Source organism: Austrofundulus limnaeus, unplaced genomic scaffold (assembly GCF_001266775.1).
Source record: "Austrofundulus limnaeus strain Quisiro unplaced genomic scaffold, Austrofundulus_limnaeus-1.0 Scaffold68, whole genome shotgun sequence".
In the NCBI taxonomy this organism is placed as follows: Eukaryota; Metazoa; Chordata; class Actinopteri; order Cyprinodontiformes; family Rivulidae; genus Austrofundulus; species Austrofundulus limnaeus.
Genome location: NW_013952470.1, coordinates 1176134 through 1196166, shown reverse-complemented (window position 1 = coordinate 1196166; position 20033 = coordinate 1176134). Strand labels below are relative to the sequence as shown.

The window sequence follows — 20033 nt, the reverse complement described above, 5'->3', positions numbered from 1 at the left end:
TATATTTATATTTGTGTGTATTTCAAATGAAAGAAATTATAATAAAACCCCATTCCTCTATGTCTCATTGTTACTTATTTACCTGCTCGCAGAAGAAAGAAATGTAACTTTATATGCATGTAGGCCAGGAGATTCCAGGAGGAATGAGTGTGTCATACCGTATTGAACAGTTGTGGGGGATGAAGATCACGTTTACTCTGACCAGTTCTTATGTCATTTCTGTACATGTGGGCTCAGCGAACCAAGGTAGGGGCTTTCCCCACCTTTCACTTCCTGTTTGTAATTGTTGTGTCTTCCTTCTGTTTCTCTCTCTCTCTCTCTCTCTCTCTCTCTCTCTCTCTCTCTCTCTCTCTCTCTCTCTCTCTCTGTTTGTATTTTTTGATCAATTAAAATCTGCAGTAAATATTTGTAATTTTGCTCAGACTCGCTGGACATCCACCTCATCCCATTAAATATTATTTCAATCTGATAAACTTTGCCTTGTGTTGTTTTTATATATTTATTTATTTTAATTGTGTATTTTCTTGTCATTTGAAACAGTTTACTGCAACCAAGAAAATGTAAATAAATTTACATGTGTAGCCTAATTGATTTTGTTTTTAGTAATGTCAAAACAATACTAAAGGTTTGGAATTAACATAAATCAAGTTGAATAATATTTTAACTTTAAAATATGTTAAATCAATACACAGAAGCTGTGCATTAATTCGTTATTCCTGATAAATCATGTCTCATGTTTCACTTCCTTGTCTGTCAGCGCTGCCTTCCTCTGATTGGCGGAGAGGATGTCAGGACGTGTTCCTTCCTCTGAATGGCGGAGAGGATGTCAGGACGTGTTCCTTCCTCTGATTGGTTGGATGTCGGGGTCAAAGGTGATACAACTTCCACTAACGCTGACGTCGACTTCTGCAGGAAAATGGCGTCGTCGACAGCATCGAGGGGAGCTAGCCGGTCCAGTTCTGTATTAATGTCTAAAACACAAACCGGGATGAGGTCAGCACGGTGGTTTAAACATTTCGACAGAAATGTGATCTTATTTCTGTCGTTTGCCTCCATGCTGCACTGTGCTTTGGCTGACGGCAAGACGCTGGTGCTGCTGGACAACCTCAACATCAAAGACACCCATTCAATTTTCTTCCGCAGTCTGGCAGGTCAGTGAAAGAACGATGCTCTTCAGTGATCGTTTTCTCATTAATAAATATAGATTTTTAGTGTATTGTGTTTATTCTGGCCATAAAGAAAGAGCTGTTTGGACAAAGCTGTTGAAATAATAATGATGCGGAAAACATCCTGCAGTAATAGACTCAAATGAAGACTCAGCTGAATAAAGCTTTAATAACAATAACTTAATAAGAAGRAAAAAAAATTAAGCCATCTTTAAACGTAAAGTAGAGAAATAACCTGGATGAATACATTTCCATCTATTTTGTCTGCAATCAGATACAATGACAGGTCATTTTTTTCTGGGTATTGATTAAAAACGTTTAATTACATGTATATAAAAGTTAGTTGAGTGTTATATATCAACAGAACCAAAAGAAACAACAAAACTGAAATGATTCTGAAAGAATGTTTTGTCACTTGCACAATGACTTAATGTTTTTATTTGTTATTTGTCTGATGAATTATTTTTCAGTCCTTCAGTAGWGGTGTTGCAGAGAAGCTTAATTTTCTGTCATGTTTTTAAAGGCTGATGCATAAAAACAAAAACACTGTTTCAGATCGAGGTTTTGACCTCACATTCAAGACGGCTGACGATTCATCCCTGTCTTTGATCAAATACGGGCAGTTCCTSTACGACCATTTGATCATCTTCTCACCATCCGTTGAGGGTAAATGCTGTCTTGTGTTCAAAGTCCAAAACCCTTTGATTGTTCATGTTCAACTTCATCAATCTGTGAAATTCAAAATTTTATTTTATTATTTTTATATTTTTGTTTATTTTCAGACTTTGGTGGAAATATAAACGTGGAGACGATAACGTCCTTCATTGACGGCGGCGGCAATGTCCTGATTGCTGCTAGTTCTGATATTGGTCAGTTTATTGATAAAAGCTTTACATTTAAATACTTAAATGTATGTTTATTCATATAAAATTTGTCTTGTGGAACAGGTGACCCTCTGAGGGAGTTGGGCAGTGAATGTGGCATTGAGTTCGACGAGGAGAAAACTGCCGTTATTGACCACCACAACTACGATGTGTCTGACCCTGGCGAGGTAAATCAGTTTCCGTTTGCTCATCAGAACCATTAACTGGGTCTGAGATCTGTCTCTGAGGGTTGTGACTTACAAATTGTCTTGTCTCCAGCACACGTTGATTGTTGCTGACCCAGAGAACATGCTGAAAGCCCCTTCTATTGTGGGCAAACCTACCAATAAACCTGTTCTATTCAAGGGTGTTGGGTAAGTACAAAATAATCAACAGTAAACCAGTGTCGTTATGAGATCACATGATTGACCGACTGATGCTAAATATGCAAAGCTCCTAACAGAAGCAAGTCTCTTACTGGTTTCATTTAATAAATATCTAAATTTATATTAATTAAGCTTATTTAAATTGTGTAAAAYTGATTTCCAGAATGGTTGCTGACCCGGACAACCCGCTCGTTTTGGACATCCTTACTGGCTCTTCAACTTCCTACTCGTATTTTCCYGAGAGACCCATCTCTCAGGTAAAGTCACATTTTCTGTTCAGCTTTGTTCAGGACGYCCTGTTCATATAGGTATTTTATGTGCATTAGTTGTATTTGCTTGTGCTTATTTGCCTTTTTGTTTGAACTGCAGTAAAGACGCATAGATGAGCCTTAAACGCTGCTCAAAAATCAAATCAAAGTTTTAAGCAAACTGCAGTCTGAGAATTTTTTTGGACTGAACTGCAACCTTTGCAAAAATCCATCTGATATTACTTTTGAAACCACCTCCAAATTGTGTCAGTTTGCAGAAAGTAGTCAAACCAGTTTTATAAAAATCTGACAATAGGCTGGTAGTTCAACAAGGCCTAAACATTAATGATGTATGGCAAGCTGTTGTGTCATATAATTAATGATGTATGGCAGGCTGTATTTTTGAGTCCCTCATGTCAGCCTGTGTGCATTTTGGRTTCTACCTTGACAAGAGCAAACAGAGAAAACTGAATGGAATGAAAAGTATGAGAATAAATTAAAATTTTCTGCACTCGACAAAATGTATTTAAGGGCTAAAAGAGTGGATTTTGAACAATCTTTAAAACCCTCAAACTTTGAGAAATGATGTCTTTTAAAATAACCTTACCTACAATAAAATAAGAACAAAAGAGGAAGAAAAACACAAGGCCTAAACATTTGGTTTAGTTACAACAATACTATATTATAAAAGTACACTACAGAACTCCACAGAGTGGAATTGGTGGAGGATTCTAAGAGTTTGAATAGAAAAAGGATGTCCAGTTGCCTCCTATTTTTTTTTATCTTTATTTATTACAGGGACAGTGCATATTAATAACATTTCTGTAAATATGCCAGAATTAGCCAGAAGGCTATTTTTCACCTGCAGTCCACAAACAGATGGTAAAAGTCACCCTAAAATATTAAATGTAAAAGTATTAAAGGTAAAACTACATAATTACAAAATACAATACACTGTAAAATGCTTAAATATAATAAGCTAAAATGCATATAAAAACACATAAACCAACTAGTAAAAGAAACATCAAACAAACAATAAACCCACACATGAGACAGATTTATGATTAGTGTCTGCTGGCAAACGGTTTGATATTTCTAGGATTAACAGGGAGGGGAAAAATGTGAAAAATGTTATTTCTGTAAACTTTTCTATAAATCCTATTCTCAGTTTTTTGCTACAAGCTAAAGCAGCTATTACTGCCTTTTGTTTGTTTTAGTTTAAAGGTAACTTTTCAATAGAAAAGTTGCAGCATCCAATAGGGYTGTGTATTGGCAAGAATTTGGCGATTACGATACATATCATAACAGAGGGGTCACGATACGATATATCCCGATATATTTCGATACTGTAAGCAAGGCAATATATTGCGATATATTGCGATTTTTTTTGTCCAAAAATTCTATTAAATAAAAACCTCTTACTGAAAAAAAATGAAAAGCTAATGTTTACTTACAGTGCTTACATTGTCTCCTACAATGCTAACGCTACCCTTACTCTCTGGCACTCAAGAGGTAGAGGAGCCAAATGGCTGGTTCACTGCTGCCAACTAGTGGTCAGAGGCTGAACTACAACATAAAAATTAACGGTTGGCAAGAAGGTTGACATTTTAAACCTTAATTAAAAATCGGTACAGGGCTTTAGAATATCGATACAGTATCGGGAAATGAAATATCGCRATATTTCAGTGTATCGATATTTTCTTACACCCCTATCATCCAAAATCATAGCTTGCATGATAGTTTCTCTCGCAGGCAAAAATAACAACAGTTTTGTAAAATGTCTTCTTCTGCTCCAGTACCCCCACGCTGTGGGTAAGAATACCCTCCTGATTGCGGGGCTCCAGGCGAGGAACAATGCCAGAGTGGTTTTCAGTGGCTCTCTGGACTTCTTCAGCGATGCCTTTTTCAACTCCGCCGTGCAGAAAGCCAGGCCAGGTTCACAGAGGTACTGGATTCCTTTTTATTTCCCTGTATGCACTTCTAGTATAACAACAAAGAAACAATTTTAACACGAGTAAGTTAAAAAGTAAGGGTTCTTATCTTCTCATCTTGTGGTATATAACAGACACGATCAGACGGGAAACATGGAGCTGGCTGTGGCTCTGTCTCGCTGGGTGTTTAAGGAGGCAGGAGTCCTCAGAGTGGGCGCTGTTACCCATCATCGTGTGGGAGAATCCACTCCTCCAGCAGCGTACACTGTTACTGACCTAGTGGTGAGTTTTTCACCATCRTTGCCGTGAAGATTAGTTTATTTTCCTCTAAAATCGGAGCCCTGTATCTGAAAGTAAATGTTTTGTTTCAGGAGTACAGCATCGTCATCGAAATGTTGTCCGAGGGACGCTGGRTCCCGTTTGACGGAGATGATATTCAGCTGGAGTTTGTGAGAATCGATCCCTTCGTCAGAACTTATCTCAAGAAAAATGGTATGCCATTCTAGATTCAGCACAAACCAGTGGCTTTTAGCTGTAAAACCACTATACGTGTATGTTTTATCATCTTTTAGGAGGTAAATACAGCGTCCAGTTCAAGCTGCCTGATGTGTATGGAGTCTTCCAGTTTAAGGTGGACTACAACCGACTGGGATACACACACCTCTACTCCTCCACTCAGGTAAGTTGAATTTAAATAACACTTTCAACCGATGCATGTGTTCATAATTTCACCTCTACGACTGTGTATCATCTTCAGGTATCAGTACGGCCCCTGCAGCACACTCAGTACGAACGCTTCATCCCCTCAGCCTACCCATACTACGCCAGCGCCTTCTCCATGATGGCGGGACTCTTCGTCTTCAGTGTAGTCTTCCTGCACATGAAAGAGAAGGAAAAGTCAGATTAATGCAGAAACGTCAACTGATTTTGGGGGGAAAAAAACAAATGTGGAATTGAACTTGTGTGAAACTGAATGTCTCGGTGGCTTGAGTTGTTTCTTTTGTTTTATYGAGGGCACTCAAAAGGTATTTGGGTCAAAAAGTGGGGTCTTGCTGCAGTGCAGTGCAGTACGTTTTGTTGAGATATGCCTTGAAATGTCCCAAAGCCTAAATGTTCTAAAGTCAGTCAGCTGTTGTACAAAGTTGCTTTACGTTTTAATTAGTCTCTTCGCTAAAGCAGTTTGAAATCATGTCAAAATGACCGACATTTTCTCAATTAGAAAATGTATTTTTGGGTAAACACATGCACTGAAAATGCCAACTCTTCCCTTGTTTTGTAAAAATGTTTGCATTTTGAAAAAAAAAAAAAAAACAGAAATCCACTTCAAATAAACATTTTGACATTCCTCTTAGGACGAGTCATTGTGCTTTTTTGTTTATAAAAATAGTACAGTTTTATTAATATTTGAAACTCATGTTCGATTTATACATTGCCCCAAGTTGATTTGACGATCAAAAGCTAAATGAAATTTAGTGTTAGGGGACATTTAACACTTTCTAAACCAAAATATAGGGGACAACTAGGTTTGGTTTTAACGCCGAAAACTAGAAATAGTTGTGAAGCTTTAAAACGCATCACAATATTATCAATGCAGTTTTTTTCGCGTAAGAACAAGCGCAAAATCTCTAAATGCGACACTATTTGAATGCCATTCAGTTCTGGGGAAAGTCACGTTTTAGTGACGTCATCCGTATGGCTCTGGTTCCGCTGGAAGTACATAGCATCTGATCTTAGCATCCGTTTTGACAGCTTGAATAACAAAACAAACAAACAAAAAAAGGTAACAACAATTGACCTGGTTAGTACATGTATGACATGAATATTGTTAGCGACACTCTCTGCGCAGGGAACTAAAAACCAGCTGTTCAACCTCAAAAACAGCTGCTTAAGCTAACGTGAAACAAGCTAATCAGAGAGGTTGGTGGTGACGTGAAGCTTCCCGGGTTTACAGARGTGAAGTAGCTGCTGTGCAGTGAAAATACGAGTTCACAGCTTGACAAACTAGAGCTGTGCGTGTTTAGGTCAGAAGAAAATTGCAGTCAAAGGTTGTGTTTAGCTGATGTGGGCGGCGTTAGCTTCAACAAAAAACGCGCATTGCTTTGTGAAAGTCAGCTGACAGCCCGCTGTGTCTGCTGCTGCCAACASCACCAGCCCGGTGATGGATCAACTGAAAGTGAAGGATCGCATTTTGGAAAACATTTCTCTGTCTGTCAAAAAGGTAAGCTTTAACAGTTTAACGACACGGKTTTTTTATTTTTATTTTCATGAAACATCTTGTTTTTTGTTTCCCACACGTCTCGAGCTATTGTTAGCTAATGTTAGGTCATCTTGTTTGCGAAAGGCAGGACAAGTTTCACTCCCAGAGGATCTCGCAGTCATAAAACTCTGAAATAAACAATAATATAATGAAATAATGCTCTCCTATGTCATTGATCCAGTTCATAGTTGTTTTTGGTGTTTTTGTCTGTAGTGGCTCTAAGCTCACTGCGGCATGTGATGTAAACAAGGCTGCAGTCAGACCTGTCCTGCAGTAAAGGTTACTTAGCAGGTTTTTGTGCTTCAAATTTTTGTACTTAACTATTTTTTTTACATCTATAGTCTGTCCTAATTAGTGTAATGGAATAACCYTTTCAATAACGCAATAGCAAGCGTCACAGTAACTTAGTGTGTCACTGTTTATTTACACAAGAAAGAAAGCTTCTTGTGTGTTTAATTCAGCCAGCAAGTTTCCTGTCATGCTACTTTAATTCTCATTTTTTAGGATCAGCCACCCTGCCTGTTTCTCCCATTAAATAACAGCACAAAGACCACAGAAGGCTTTTATGAACTGTACCTTGAGTTTCAAAGCAGATGTACTGTTTTACCCCTCAAAATACAACTTGATCGTGTGGAAATAGTAAAAAAAAATGTTWAGAGACAGAATTTCAAAGCAACACTTATTTTGCTCATGGCTCAGAATTGTTTGTATTTAGGAAACAAATCGTTTCAGTACAGCTTTCTATTTTATTTTACTTTATTTATTTTTGTTGGTACCTTTCCACAGAGTTGCTTACACGTCAAATGTACTTTTTATTTATTTATTGTTCTATATGTGTTTGTGTGTTTTTACTGATTCATAATAACTACAGCAATACAATTTACAATTTATGTATTTAATCAATTTAATCTGAGTTATCTCTTCTGTAAAGCCATTGTAAAATTATTACATAATTCAAAATACTGTAATCACTAAATGACTCRGTGTAGAAATTCAATCATTTAACATTTCTTTTGTTAAAAAACATTTAATTTCTTGTCTGTGTGGCTRTTGAAACTCTTTTACTTAATAAGGTTAAGTTTAAATTGCAAAGCAGGCTGCTAAGAAGATGTGTCTCTCTGCAGTTGCAGAGTTACTTTGCAGCGTGCGAGGATGAAACTCCAGCTATCCGAAACCACGACCGGGTCCTTCAGCGCCTTTGTGAACACCTGGACCATGCTCTGCTGTATGGGTAAGTAAGTTACTGGAGGACGGGGACAAAACCTTTGCGTGAGTTAGATTTGTTTTCGTTTTTTTTTTGTTGACACGTTTATAGAAAGTAAATCTGAAGTGTGCGCTCGGCATTTTTCAACAATAAAACCGCTCGGCTCGTTCACGCATCGCGCTTGTGTTTGTTTCATTATTTTAGGCTGCAGGACATCTCGTCAGGCTACTGGGTCCTGGTCCTTCACTTCACAAGGAGAGAGGCTGTCCGACAGATAGAGGAGCTTAAACACATAGCAACCAACCTTGGTCGAAGTGAGACATCTTTACTGCAGAGTGGATGAAACGTCACTCAGTGACTCATCATTTATCACTTAGAGTTTTTTATATATGTTTAAAAAAGCTTTTATTGGTTCTCTGCAGGTCGTGCATGGTTGTACCTGGCACTGAGTGAGAGCTCATTAGAAAGCTATCTGCGTCTCTTCCAGGAGAACCAGGGACTGTTGCAAAAGTATTATTTCAAGTAAGCASAATATTTGTTTTACCCCCCACAAGTAGCTGTCAATCACGCATATTTAACTAATATAATGTCTCTTCCAGAAATGCTTTGGTTTGCAGTCACGACCACCTCACGCTCTTTCTCACGCTGGTGTCCGGACTGGAGTTCATCCGTTTTGATCTGGAGCTGGTCAGCATCAACTTCACATTATTAGAGACTCAGCTTCTAAACGTTAGCAGTGTTGTTGTTGGTTTTTTTTTGTTGTTGTTTTTTGTAACATTGTTTTATTTGTCTCGGTCGGTTCAGGATGTGCCCTATCTAGATGTGGCTCCGTACATGCCTGAATATTACAAACCACAGAACCTRCTGGACTTTGAGGAAAGGCTTCCCAGCTCAGACAGTATATCYCTGCACTCCTTCACCTCCCTCACGTCCACCAACTTGGAGTGGGACGACAGTGCCATAGCTCCCTCCAGTGAAGGTACGTAACCCTGTGTCTTTTGAAGTAGTTAGATTTTGTATTTTTAATCCCTCAAGTCGACTCACAGAATAACAGCTTTTATTTTGAAGTTTTAGCTTGTAGAATGGGGAAGTAGCTAGAGTGAGCCTTGAAAGGCCTTGTAAATAATACAAACTAAGATGCAGTTTAGCTACAGGATCACATGGCGTGCAGGCGGGTGACTACATAATGCTTTTTGGGGGATTAATTTCAGCACTCAGTCATGGCTTTCCTCATAAGTAGCCACAAAGAACTGAACCAGTTCCTCCTTTTTTTTAGTTCCAACTTCTCTATTTTACCCTCATTCATTGTTATTTCACATTCCACATATTGTGTTATTTTTAAGGTTTCTGTGCCATTGACTCGTGTCTCCTCTGTCYTGACTTCACTCCATCCTCCTCTAATGTTAAATGTTATCCCTCCTTTTTTTATTTTAGATTATGATTTTGGTGACATATTCCCCGTGTTGCAGTCATTGCAGAGTGCAGACTGGGAAGGTGGGACATTGGTCAACCCTCTCCTCCCAGCAGTTCCATTCTATGTTCTCTCTCTCTGCCTCGCTTCACTCTTTTCTAGCATGGGTTTGTGCATCGTTTTGTGTTTTAATGCATGGTGGGTTACTCAGAGTTGCAAAACAGATAAGTGAAGCAACCGATGTGGATAAAAAGGTTTGTCTCTCTTGGAAGACATAGCTTTTTTGTTTTTCATGAATTTTGCATTGAGTTAATACATTCTTTGCATCACCTGTAGGCATTAATCTATTTCATCTATGAACACGAAACAAGAAGTTAGTTTCTTAATTTTCATATTAAAATAAGTTTTAGGAGAAACAAATTTCTCTGAAGATATTTGTACTTGAATGAATGATTTTTATTTGGTCACATTAAAGAATACTTCACACAAAAACAAACAACTTTAACACGGGGGCAGCGTTAACTCAAATTTTAGTTGCGCAATTTCTAAAGCGCTAGTCAGTTTATTTAGGTCCGCAAGTTCAAAAGCGCATATGCTCAATAAAACCTAGCAGAAGCTAAATACAAAGTGCAAGATTTTCTCCGTTTACCAGAAAACAATCAGTTATGAGTCAAGGCAGCACTTTACTGACATCTAGTGGAAAGATCTTTTTTTTTCACAGATTGGCACGTGTCGTCGCAGTTTGGGGAGGTGATTTGTTGAAACACTTTTAAATCATGATGTTAAAAAACAGTTGTGGATTACTAGTTCTGCTGCTTCTTGGTCATTTTCTTATGTTTATGGCAAGGGTTTGGTAAGAAAACATGCAGAAATATTAGTAATTTAAACTGTTTGTTGTAAAACTGAAGCAATGCATTCTGGGTAGCTACAGGATGAAGAACAGGAACCCCTTTTCAAAATAAGAGTGTGAATTTAAAATGCTCTGTGTTTATTATTTATTTATTTATTTGTTTATTTATTTATTTAATTAATATTTATTGCCGCGGTGTCCCTCAGTGAGGAGGTACAAACTGCACAGCTGAGCATGGTTCTGCAGATCAGTACCGCAGGTGGATTATCACCCAGTGAAGTAGATCCAATTGCTTCCCGCAAAGAATTGTGAGAACTCTGTACTAAATGAAAACCGTCACCAAGAAGAAAGTCAGAGTATAAAGCTCTGTGAACACAATGTTACCAGAGGGGTCACTGTGTTCACACACTGGAGCTCCCCTCTAATGTTGAAGAAAATTATGAAGTTTTAATGAATTATGTGGCTACAGAAAGCAGTAGGTTTAGACGGCTATTTCCCTTTACTTTAGACAAAATTTACGATTGAATGTGAAACATTATTCGCGATTAGCGCTTCTCATTTCAGATTTAGATATGGCGCAAATCCGCACGCCATTTAAAGAAATTAATAAAACCCCTAAAGCACAAAGGAGAAATTTACGTCCAAAATTAGCGCTTTTGCGTTTTAGGGGACTAGTGCCCACCACTGTTTAACTCTATATGACCAAATAGGTAGAGGTAGAAGCCAATGGCTCGTTGTGCCTCACCTTGAATTCTCCAAAACAAAATACACAAAAAACGCATGTATACTTTAACAACATCCCGGTTATTTTCACCATTTTCTGTATACAAAATACAAATCATGTTTTTTAAATCAAAAATAATATTATTGTCAGTACATGCAAAAAAATGGTAATATATTACCACCACCATCATCACAACTGACTAATATAAACCATAACTCATAATTTATATCTGTAACACACAAGAATTTATTTATTTGTTGCCAAATTCCAAGATATACATAAATAAATTGCAGGATTTAATGATATTTATATGAATTATATGATATTCAGTGAATTTGAATGTTAAGTTTAGTTCACCTGGGATTTTATTTTTGGGTGGGTTTTCTGTCTGTCACATTCTGCATGTGTTACTCCTCTGGGATATTATTCTAACCCTCACTGTGCCTTATTATTTACCACAGCAGTGTAAACGCCTGATCAGCTGGTACTCACTTTGTCAACTCAAGTCTTCTGTCGCACAGTGTTGTGTAGTCTCCTCTTCCTGTTGTGTTGCATTGGCCTAGGTTCAGCTAAGCTGTAGTGTATGTAAAAAAACAAACAAACAATATTTGCTCATAAGTGTTGGATTTGCTGATTTGATTATAGCTCAGTTTGTTTACAAGAATCTATTTTTTGTCTGTTTACCCAATTGATTTTCAATGTTTAAAATCTGCTAAATGTCATGAGTAAAAAAAATAATAATAGTCTTGTAAATGTAGTTTGAATGAGGACATAATCGGTCAGATATTCTTGTCAAATATGAATTCGTACTGATAGAATCTACAGTATTAATGCTTGACCTAGACCTGTGTTCGTGCAAAAAGAGCTGCTGGCTGTGCTGTTACTTGATGTCCTACTTACTGTGTTTTGTTCACTGCCAAAGAAATCCAAAAGTACTGCAGTCCCTAACAACGATTGAGCTTTGCAAATGAAGGGGTACACAGAATTTCTGTGAGCTTGTTTGGTTGGCCATTGAGAAGATAAAGGAACTCAAACTCAAAGCAACAGATACCAGTTTTGGCATTCACCGCACCAACAAGAGCAAACTAATTCTGTGTATTTCCTTCACTGTGTAGGCTTGAATGTCACCAGCAGCTGCTTTTGGTTTAACGTTCTTTGTGTGGCTTTTCCCTATAGAGGGTGAGTTAACTGATCAGGCCAGCTGCCCACGGTCCAATGGCTCTGATCCCCAGACGGTCATCAGTGACACGGCACTGCTTTCTGGCACAGCGAGGGGGAAGGTGGCCACCTACCTCTCTCCTCACAGCCCCACGTCCAGACACAACCCCTTCAACGAGAACTCCGACACGAATACCTCAGCAGATGTCACGCCCGTTCACGTGGCCAGGCATTACAATATCGCCGGAGATGAGGCGGAGATTGACGGCTGTGAGCTTGAAGTCATAAGGTGCAGTATCTTTATGTTTTAGMATTAAAGGGCCTGTGACATGCAAATACTTCACATACAAAAAGCCCGTTGATACGGGCTGTTAGGTCCCTGTATGACCGGTGTCAAAGTTTGGTCTACATTGCCGGTAGTAAGTCGGACTTGTTTCCGGTGAGAGTTGGACTCCGCCAAGGTTGACCTTTGTCACAGCTTCTGTTCATAACTTTTATGGACAGAATTTCTAGGAACAGCCAAGGTGTTGAGGGGAAACTTTTAGTGACCTTAGGATCACATCTCAGCTTTTTTCTGATGATGTGGTGCTATTGGCTTCATCAGATCATGATCTCCAGCTCTCACTGTAGCGGTTCGCAGCCAAATGTGAAGTGGCCAGGATGAGGATCAGTGCCTCCAAATCCGAGACCATGGTCTTGAGCCGGAAACGGATAGGTCCTGCCCCAAGTGGAGGAGTTTAATTATCTCTCGGTCTTGTTCATGAATGAGGGAAGAATGGAGCGAGAGATCGACAGGCGGATTGGTGCTGCATCTGCAGTGATGCAGGCGCTGTACCGGTCTGTCGTGGTGAAGCTTTTGGTTTACCAGTCGGTCTACGTTCCTACCCTCATCTATGGTCACGAACTTTGGGTAGTGACCGAAAGAACGCGATCACGGATACAAGCGGCTAAAATGAGTTTCCTTCGCAGGGTGTCTGGGCTCTCCCTTAGAGATAGGGTGAGAAGCTCGGTCATCCAGGAGGGACTCAGAGTAGAGCCGCTGCTCCTCCATGTCGAGAGGAGCCAGTTGAGGTGGCTCTGGGATCTGGTTAGGATGCCTCCTGGACGCCTCCCTGGTGAGGTGTTCTGGGCATGTCCCACTGGGAGGAGGCCCAGAGGAAGACTCAGGATACGCTGGAGGGACTATGATTCCCAGCTTGCCTGAGAACACCTTGGGATTCCTCTGGATGAGTGGACCCAAGTGCTTGGGAAGAGGAAAATCTGGGTCTCTCTGGTTGGGCTGCTGCCCCCGCGACCCGATTCCGGATAAGCAGAAGAAAATAGATGAACGGACAAAAAGTCAAAGAAAACATCTTTATATCTAAGAAACTGTGCATAATGCACATGATTTTAAGCATTTGGTCCCATAACCGGCGTATTTTCTTTTGAACTTAGCTCAGCCAAAATGAAACAGGAAGTGACATCAAAGGGGAACTCCTTGGTCTTTGTTTATTTAATATTATTTGAACTCTGACTCTTCATCTTTCTGATAGAGACTCAAAATAGTCTAAAGAAACATCAGATTCTTCTCTATAGTCTGTGTTGTTGGCTGTTATATCAACGCTCTGTTCAATTGCAGACATTCCCCTTTGACATCACTTCCTGTTACTTCACATGCAAATATCTCAACAACTTTTCATCTCAGCGACGTGCAATTTTTTCTGCAATATGTTCTCCATATTATCTTTAAAAAAATGCATTCATATTTAATACAGAAACTTGAAGTCACAGGCACTTTAAGGGTCAGATTCGGTCCATTCTCAGAGCTACAGCTAACCCTTCTAATTATTCCAGGATGGCCAAACGAAGGAAACCAACCAGGAAGCGACGAGCGAGGGGATCCACGGATTCCAGCAGCAGCATCCATAACTCCTTCTCCTCTGAACACATAGAAGCAGAAAATGGCATCTGCACCTCAGAGGATGATTCGATGAACTCCGCTGTCGTAMAGCCGGAGAGCGAAGGGGAGCTCAGCAGAAGCAGGGTCGGATCAGCGATTGCGGAGGAAGAAGGCGAGGAAAGCGCTGAAGGTCTCCTGCGTCTCCCGGAGATGACAGACACCTCCATGAACAGCGTTGGCCAGCCCCTCCGCGACGTCATGGACCAGCTCAACGGCTCCTGGGAGCACCCCGGAGCCAAGAAGGAGGAGGAGACAAGCACCCAAGTCGCCGATCAGAGCTCTGAGCCTCCAGCGCAGCGGCCCTTTCGAGAGGATTCAGAGGGAAAGCCGCCCGACCCAGCTCCAGGAGAGACGGTTGTCTCCCCTCTGGACACAAGTTCCAGCTCCCAGCAGGCCTCTGCTGTGTCTGCAGACCTGTGCAGCTCTGCCCCCACCAGTCCAGACTCTGCTCACACAAGTGGTGGCCACAATGACTCTACAGAGCAAAGCCAGCCACAGACTCTGTCAGCTAGCCTTGAAGATGACAAAGAAGCAGAAGCGGCAGCAGGACAGAAGTCCAACATGAAGGAAGAGAAGGACGAACGAGAAGATCCAGAGCAAGAGGAGAAGCTTAGTCCTTCTGAAATGTCTCATCCGGCCGAGTTTAAGTAAGAAACTGAAACAAGATGAGTTTTTTTTTCCTTGTAGCCGTGTTGTTTGATGTTTGTCTTTTTGTCCTTCGTATGTCAGGGTGGACAACAATCACTTGCTTCTTCTAATGATTCATGTGTTCAGAGAAAATGAGGAGCAGCTTTTCAAGGTAAAAACACAAAAAAGCTTTTTATTCCTGTTAAAACCTTCAGAGGGTTTATGCTTGTACTCAGTGGTGGGCACAGTTCCACTTAAGCACTACTAATAGGGGAACTAATTTCCTCATTAGTGCTTTAGGGCTTTTGCTAAATGTAAAATTTATTAGTGGATTAGCACTTGCTAAATTTAGAAACACTAACTGAGGTCTATAAATGTTATTGGTCAATGTTAGTGTTAACAGCTGAGGGTGAAATTTGTCAAACATTTTGTTCACATGTGTCACTTATCCACCTGGTGACATATTAACAATATAYGAACCCTGAGGAATATCAATGATAAGCCTTCAGAGAGCAACATGGCATTATATGACTCATGTTGTCTGTTGAAGAATGCTCATGGGTTGACTGGGTTATTTTAGTGCTTTAGAATTAGCTTTTGCTAAACTTTCAGTGTGTTAGTGCTTTAAAATTAGGGGACCTAAATATTTGAGTTAGTGCTTTAGGGCTAGTGGAACAAATTTTTAGATTAGTGCTGTCCACCACTGCTTGTACTTTATTTAAGTTTACTTATCACTTAATTTGTTGTAACTTTAGCAGAAAAATCAGATAATATCTTTTATTTAAAAAAGCACTTCAGTGGTTTTATCTGTTACCAGGAAAGATGACGAATTGGTTTCTACATTTGTTTTGAAATTAAGGAGGTGGTTTGCAGTTTCATAGAGGAAATAAGTCTGCGCTTTATCACCTTTTTTTGCTGCCTTTTCTCAGGCTGAAAATATAAATGTTCACTTTCTTACACCAAACAGTGCAATCAAAATGTTCAAATGATTTTTTTAACCATTGTTCCTCTAAATGACCAACAATATTGAGCTAATCCTCCATAAAGAGTGATGATTTTATTTAAAAAAAAATTAAAAAGAAGTTTTTCAAGATTTGATTTCATATCTTTGTGTTTTTAGATGGTAAGAATGAGTACGGGTCATATGGAAGGAGACCTGCAGCCTCTTTATGTGCTGCTGACTGACTGTTACATCTACTTGCTGAGAAAGGGTGAGTGGACAAAGCAACATGAAATACAAAAATTTGAAGCTGATGTCCTTGTGTTTTAGCACATATGTGAGATTAAATCTAATCGACATACACAAACATGAACCAGAGCGCTTAAATTAATTTATATATGTATATTTTTTATTATTTTCAGGAGCAGCAGAAAAGCCCTACACAGTTGATGAGGCTGTTTCTTACAATGAGCTTGACTATATTTCTGTAAGTTACCTCAACTTGCTTAGTTATGGTGTTTTTAATATACAAGTTTTTTTTAGTTGAAAAAATCAACTTTTTTTATTTTGCCRCTGTGGAACTAATGGTTAATGATTAATAATTATTGACATCATATTTATTGATGGTGCAGAACGTGTGTTGGGTTGATGAGGGACAGTCGTAGCTTTGTTTTTTAAAAAAACGTAGTGATGGTGTTTTTCCTGTTAGGTGGGCCTCGACCAACAGACCGTGACTCTGGTTTGCACCAACAGACGACGAAAGTTCCTGTTGGACACTGCTGATGTCTCACTGACCATGTGAGTGGATTTCTGCGTGTGTCTCGCRTATTCCCTCTTATTTACCAAAGTTAGGCTAAACGGAGGATCRTCTCCTCTCTAACCTCCGGTTTGTTCATTTCTCAGCTGGTTCCTGTCCGTCCTGAAGTCGGCCATGGTTCAGGGCTGCCGTGAGCCTCCCTATCCGTCTGTTCTGACAGATGCTACGATGGAGAAGCTTGCTTTAACTAAATTTGTCTCCCAGGAGTGTCACAGTGAGGTGACGTTATAAGTTTTCATTACAGCTCTGGTATTTACAAAGAGAAAGTGTTTTGTTTTCCAGCTCCTCTTTATGCTGTAATGTCAGTTGAAGAATATCAGTACGATTTCAAGATAATCAGTGTGCATTGCCAATGCTATTGTGATTCATTTCCCATCCAAGTCATCTCCACTTTGGCATGCTTCTCCTCCTGCATACTTTGTCCTAGAGCTGCCATTGTAATTTAAATCTGTAAAGCTCCTGTGCCAAATGATTGCTATGCCTTTTGGTGCCTGTAAAACATATAGTTTTTGAAATACTAATGTTTTAAATGGAGTCAATGGAGCCTTGTATGCGTCCAATACTGCCCCATGCTGTATCTACTCAGTACTGTACCATAGTTTAATAATATTTAAACTCAGTAGTTCAGTGTTTACAATACAAACATGATTGTATTTTAATATTTCACTATAATATTGTCCTAATATTCCTTTATTGTTGTAATATATTGCAGTTTAGTGTCAACAATTGCAGTGGCAATATGGCCTCTTTCAGCACACATACAAACCTAACACTTGGAGTACCTACTGCAACAGCTCTTATAGTCTCATAGTGAACACTATGGGCTTTCATGTGGGAGATCAGGGATCAATCCCAGCTATAAACAAAATATTTCATTTAAACTACATATTTTCTAATTGTCATATTCTCACACAATTACCCTCATTACAAACAACTGCTGACTTGGCAGGCACAAGCTGGTACTTGATTAGCAAACACATTTCAACTTGGTCACAGTTCAAGCTGCAGGCAAAGGCATGCTGAAATGGCATGCTACAAGGCAATGAACACTTGTTTTTACATCGTAAAAACCCATGTCTAGTGTTGTTTTGTTTTCTCATTATCCAAAAAGTTAGCAACAGTTTTTAAAGTTCTGCTTTTACACCATTATTAATTGYTAACTTTACTTCTGCCGTCTTCAGATTACAAAGTCTCTGGTTGTTGTCTGACCTTCAAAGCAGAAGTTAACTCACTGCTTCCCTGTTTCTCCAGTTATCYGAAGTGTCGATCCATCTCTACTCGTTGGTTCACTGGGAGGACCCTTTGGATTTGACCTTGTCTCCCCAAGCTGACACTCCAACCTCYGGAATAACCTCCAGCACAAAAGAAGGAACTATACTGTACAGGTCTGGGACTACGTACCTGGGTAAAGAGKTGTGGAAGAGCTGCTACCTCRTCCTCAGGTACAAATGGGTCAAACRCAGTTCTAATCACAGTGCTTCATTTAGCATCAAATCAAAAGACTTTGAAACTAAATATTACAGGTGGGAATYTTTAATATCTCACRATTTGATTCAAAATMGATTTTTYGTTCAAACCTGAWAATGTGAGCCCATTTGTGGTGTTCCCAAAGTGCTTCCWCYTCATTTTGCAAACCTTGCACTCAGTATAGTTATAGTCAAACTCAGACTCCTTCAGTCAAAAACCTAAAGGAGCCCAAGTCTTTGCATTGAATGAAGATGGGGCTGGTTAAATCTCTTCCCTCCAGTTCTGTAGTTTCCTCTTTGCTTTGGTGCTTTCTGCACATGCATACGTTCCAGAACCGGCTGCGTGGTGANGACATTAATGTTATACAATAACAATGAAATCAATTCACATTTTAAGCTGTTATAATTGATTAATAATCGATCCTCAATTGTTGCATGCCTATTATTATATATTGTGTAGAAATGTATCATGTCTATTATTGTTTTTTTTAATATATTTGTCCAACATGTGAACATGTGACATCTGCTCTGGTTGTGTGCAGTAAAGGGATTCTGTACCTGTATTCAGAGAGGACAGACGTGACCCCTCTGCTGTCGGTCACCATGGGGTAAGCTTCAGAACGCTGGCAGACTGACTGCTGAGGACGTCCTCTGGGAGGCTGACGATCTCTTTGTGTTTGTTGTTAGAGGCGAGCACTGCGGAGGCTGCCGCCGCTCAAACCACACAGATCGCCCTCACGCCTTCCAGGTCATTCTGACGGAGCGCCCCCCGCTGGTGCTCAGCGCCAGCAACGAGGAGGAAATGGCCGACTGGATGCAACTCCTCTGTCAGTCAGTCTCTAAAGGGGTAAGAGGGAAGATCTGTTATAATATAGATTATTTGTTTTATTCTAATGCATTCATCACAACTGTAGATTATATTAAACAGACTAAAACAGATGTTGCACATCCTGTTAAATGTTGTATGACATCAGCTCTGTGGGGGTTGCTCAGTAAAATATTTATGTGCAAAATTAAACCGGAGCCATTTTTCTTTTTTACAGTAACAGCACTGTCACTATCTTCCCTGCAGGTTATCCCCCAGGGCGTGGCCCCCACTCCATGTATCCCATGCTGCCTGGTCATGACAGACAAGTCGCTGCTGACCTGCCATCAGGACTGTCAGACTAGTTTCTTCCGCTCGCTGGGCAGTGCAGAGATCTGCGACGTCACCGCTGTGAGCCTGGAGTCTGACAAGGAGTACTGCRTCATCGTGAGTGACCTGCGCAGCGCCACCTACTGCTGCTTCAGCTTAAATCTAATTTTATAGATTAGAACAGGTTTATTGATTAAAAACATATATAAATCTATAGATATTTTATCTCGAAAGCAAGTAGTTTTGCTTTAAAGGGTGAAGTCTTTAGCGTAAAAATTCTCATATGTAATACTCGTCCATTGAAGAACTTTTCTATAACCTAACAAAATAAAATATTTAAACAGGTCTGATGATAAAGCTTACGTCATGATTGAACAATACATTTTTTAAAAACGTATTTAAAATTCATTAAATCAGGAAGTCTCATGAGATTAATGTCTCATTTTTTTAGCAAATCGTGGTCAAGATGATGCAACATTACAAAGTTCCAAGCTAAAAATTAGAATTAATATCAAAACACACAAACAAAAGAAGTCGATCAAAATTTAAACTACTGTTTTGTTTGGTAGGAGTTTGCATCAGATCGGGTCCAGTTCCTCCCTCCGTGGGTTTTATACTTCAGCAGTTGTGAAGAGAGAGATCGAGTCCTTCAGGAGTTAAAATCTGCATGGAGAGCCATTTTCCAGGTCAGAGGAAACTGTCATTTTTCATGGAATAAAGTAAAAATAAATGCAGTTTTATAAATAAACTTAGTACAAAAAAGTAAGGAAATTTGTGTTTGGTGGATTATTTCTTTGTTGTAATGATGCTTCTTGGCAATAAATCTTATTGTTAGAAAGTCTGTTAATTTCTCTTTTAAAGGGATCCCTGATTAGTTGTAACATTAGACTTTATTTGATAAACATATATTT

The 20033-nt window shown here is 39.5% G+C and overlaps 2 protein-coding genes across 2 annotated transcripts in view; both read left to right on the top strand.

Moving 5' to 3' along the window:
* The first annotated feature begins 912 nt into the window (after positions 1-912).
* Positions 913-5934, top strand: ddost (dolichyl-diphosphooligosaccharide--protein glycosyltransferase subunit (non-catalytic)). The gene is made up of 11 exons (XM_014010387.1): positions 913-1151; positions 1722-1832; positions 1949-2035; positions 2114-2217; positions 2309-2403; positions 2579-2672; positions 4460-4608; positions 4729-4876; positions 4966-5086; positions 5167-5273; positions 5352-5934. Exons 1-11 carry the CDS (start codon positions 917-919, stop codon positions 5499-5501), a joined length of 1401 nt encoding a protein of 466 aa, XP_013865841.1. The 5' UTR covers positions 913-916; the 3' UTR covers positions 5502-5934.
* Positions 5935-6298: 364 nt separating this feature from the next.
* Positions 6299-20033, top strand: part of plekhm2 (pleckstrin homology domain containing, family M (with RUN domain) member 2) — a 16114-nt gene continuing 2379 nt past the window's right edge. Inside the window, exons 1-19 of the mRNA XM_014010381.1 lie at positions 6299-6812; positions 7976-8082; positions 8260-8369; positions 8478-8577; positions 8655-8742; positions 8860-9034; positions 9490-9549; positions 12217-12487; positions 14032-14784; positions 14867-14936; positions 15885-15975; positions 16127-16191; positions 16414-16502; positions 16608-16740; positions 17773-17963; positions 18530-18595; positions 18675-18834; positions 19060-19239; positions 19692-19808. Coding sequence (XP_013865835.1) covers positions 6753-6812; positions 7976-8082; positions 8260-8369; positions 8478-8577; positions 8655-8742; positions 8860-9034; positions 9490-9549; positions 12217-12487; positions 14032-14784; positions 14867-14936; positions 15885-15975; positions 16127-16191; positions 16414-16502; positions 16608-16740; positions 17773-17963; positions 18530-18595; positions 18675-18834; positions 19060-19239; positions 19692-19808 — 2886 coding nt within the window. The 5' untranslated portion in view covers positions 6299-6752. The remainder of the gene's footprint in view (positions 6813-7975; positions 8083-8259; positions 8370-8477; positions 8578-8654; positions 8743-8859; positions 9035-9489; positions 9550-12216; positions 12488-14031; positions 14785-14866; positions 14937-15884; positions 15976-16126; positions 16192-16413; positions 16503-16607; positions 16741-17772; positions 17964-18529; positions 18596-18674; positions 18835-19059; positions 19240-19691; positions 19809-20033) is intronic.